This window comes from Propithecus coquereli, unplaced genomic scaffold, assembly GCF_000956105.1.
Source record: "Propithecus coquereli isolate 6110/MARCELLA unplaced genomic scaffold, Pcoq_1.0 Scaffold42, whole genome shotgun sequence".
NCBI classification, from domain to species: domain Eukaryota; kingdom Metazoa; phylum Chordata; class Mammalia; order Primates; family Indriidae; genus Propithecus; species Propithecus coquereli.
Window position 1 is genome coordinate 4,114,975 of NW_012149952.1, and position 2,892 is coordinate 4,117,866.

Genomic DNA, 2,892 nt, shown 5'->3' on the forward strand with positions numbered 1-2,892 from the left:
AGGGGATGAAGGCAGCAGTGGCCAGGAATTGGTGGGCTCTTCTCTCCCCAAAAGGCACCCTAGAGAACTGGTCGCCGGGTCTTCATCGTCAGTGCTGGTGGTCAGACTAGTGGGTGGACTTACATGGCAGAAGGCAGGCGGACAGCCAGAATGACTGTGGTGCCTGCCACTCCCCGACCCTGCCCTGCCCCTCAGGAAGCTGGTGTCCCACCCAACCCTGCCCTGGGGAGGAAGCAGTCCTGCCCCGACCCTGCTGACCTGGATGCTATTCCCGGCCTGTGGTGGGGGAGGGCGGGACTTCTCCCGTCATTCCCACCCTGCACTGGTGCCTGAGATGGAAGCCTCCGATTCCTTCTCCTGGTACTACAGAAAGGACCACAGCCACGGGCTGGGAAAATCGGCCCTGTCTCCAGCCCCCTGGCTCCCCAATGCCCTGGGCTTTTCATGAGGTCTAACGTTAGTCCTTCCCAGCAATGGTATATCCTGGGTCCTCTCTGCCTGGGTCTTGCCTCAGGACTCAGCACTGGGATCTACACTCAATTACCTTCTGCTGGAGTCTAACCCTGGCCCTTTGCACAGGGTCTGACCACACTCATTTTTGTTGGGGTCCAGCCTCAGACCCGCTGCTGCAGTTGGACCGCAGCCTCCCACAGCAGTTCTTTCCAGACACAGGAGGTCCTCTGAGGCTCCACTGTCTTGCCTTTCCACTGGGATCGACCCTCAGTTCTAGACCTTTCTACTGGGGTCTGACCCCAGTCCTCCCTGCGGGGTCTAACCTCAGCTCTCTCCACTACGCTCTAACCTCAATTCACGGGCTGGGGTCTAACTCAGACCTTTCCTGTACATTTTACATCGTCTGTTCCGCAGTGGTTTAACTAGTCTTTCTGCCAGGGACTCACCTCATTTCTTTCCCCTGAGGTCGACCCTGGGGTCTAACCTCTGTCCTATTTCTGGGTCTAACCTTGGATTTCCTCTTCCCTCAACACTCCCCCCCCCCACCATTCTCCAATTGTTCTGGGTGAATCCAGCACCTAACACAGAGCATGGCACACAGCAGGTGCTCAACAGATGCTCACCAAACAAAAGAACGAAGACAACCGTGAGAGCTTTGTTCCTCTGGACATATAAATAATCATCAGCTGATGAATTCTCATGGGGAGTGGAGAGGGTCGGGTGGGATTGACACTGTTTTCAAAGAGGGACATCAGGGCACAGAGAGAGGAGTGGGTCAGGCAGGGTCACAGGGCACACTGGGGCAAAGCCGGGGCAGGAACTCGCAGCTCCAACCACACTGGGGGGTGGGGGTCTGGGGAGAGCATCGTCTCCTTCAGGACACCCCCCATCAGCAGCTAGAGGTGGGGACCCCATGAATTGGCCCAGGTCTGGAAGAGTGGGGGGGTGGGTGCTCAAGAGGCCGGGTTCTCAGCAGGCCCCGAACCCCCCCCAGCCCCCAGCCCCCGTGGCCGATGTCTCCTCTGCTCCACTTGATGCCGAAGCCGGGTCAGGACCAGCTCCGAGGCCTGGATCAGGCTGTGCTGTGGGGAACAAGAGGAGGAGGAGGACAGAGCTGAGGAAGAGCTGGGGGTGCAGGTTAGACCAGGGCGGGATGCTTCGGAGTTAGGCAACCCCGAAGGCCAGGAGCTCAGCCACGGTGGGAGGACAGAGAGCCGACCACAGTGTGAAACGAGTGCCTGGGATGGGGTGAAGGCCAGATCCCAGGGCGACAGCCTTAAGTGAGTTTCCAGTGGGAGGGACAAAGGTGAGACCCTAGCAGAAAAGGACAGGTCAACAGAGCGGAGAAGGGGCAAATCAAAGAGGAAAAGAGAGGAATGTATCACAGCGTAAGGGACAGAGTTAGAGCCCGTAGGGTCTGAGGTTAGGCCTTAATAGAAGGAACAAAGAGAAGTCCCAGCGGTCACAGAAAAATGGCTTGAAATAGAATAATGAGGGATGATGTGATGTTAGATCACAGGGAAGGGGAAGTCTTCGCTCCCACAGTTGAACTAGTCTCTTCCTACAGATCTGACCCATCGGCTTTCCTTTAGGGTCGAAACCTCTCCGCTAGGGTTTAGCCTGTGTCCTTTGCATTAGGGTCTAACCCCTGACCTCTCCGTTGGTTGTAACCTCAGTCGTTTCTGCTGGGGTCTAACCTCATTCCATTTTACTCAGGTCCACCCTCTGCCCCGTCCACTGTGCTGCAACTTCAGACCTTTCCACTGGAGTCCAACCTGTGTCTTTTCTCCTGAGGTCTAACCTAGACCATTCTATTGAGGATCAGAATGTAGGAATAGACCAAGCAAAGACTGCAGAGGGAGTGGCAAATATTAGACCCCCATAGCAACGACTGAGGGTCTAACCTGTAAGAACTCAGGTTAGACCACACCAGAAAGGATCCTGGAGTCAGACGAGAGGGAAGAAGGCACACGTAAGATTAGGAAACAAAGGCACACCACAGCCTGCTACAGTGACACGGGTCAGAGGTTGTCAGAGGTTAGACACAGCAGGTGGAGGTTGCAGGTTAAACTGCAATGGAGGGTCCAAGTGAATAGCAGGGGTTAGACCATAACAAGGGTCACGGCTGTAAGACTGCTGTGGGGGGGTCAGAGGTCAAATTACAGCAGAAGGTTGGGCATCAGACTGCAGCTCAAGGGCTTGATCTCAATGGAAAGTTTAGAGGCTAGACCAGCGTGGGACGTGTTCAAGGTCAGACCATAGCAGAAGGTTGAAAGCTGCCTGGGGGAGGAGGACCGGAGGTTATGCTGCAGGGGAAGGGTAAGATGTGTGACTTGGAAGTTACAAGCTCAACAGCAAGCCGGAGGTGAGCCCACAGCCAGCGTGAAGCGGGTCGAAGATGGAGAACAGCGTCAGCTGCAGGAAAGAGGGAGAGCCACC

The 2,892-nt window shown here is 55.8% G+C and overlaps 1 protein-coding gene across 1 annotated transcript in view; it reads right to left on the bottom strand.

Annotated features, from left to right (window-relative positions):
- Nucleotides 1-1,152: 1,152 nt before the first annotated feature.
- Nucleotides 1,153-2,892, bottom strand: part of KPTN (kaptin (actin binding protein)) — an 8,028-nt gene continuing 6,288 nt past the window's right edge. Inside the window, exon 12 of the mRNA XM_012653376.1 lies at nucleotides 1,153-1,535. Coding sequence (XP_012508830.1) covers nucleotides 1,407-1,535 — 129 coding nt within the window. The 3' untranslated portion in view covers nucleotides 1,153-1,406. The remainder of the gene's footprint in view (nucleotides 1,536-2,892) is intronic.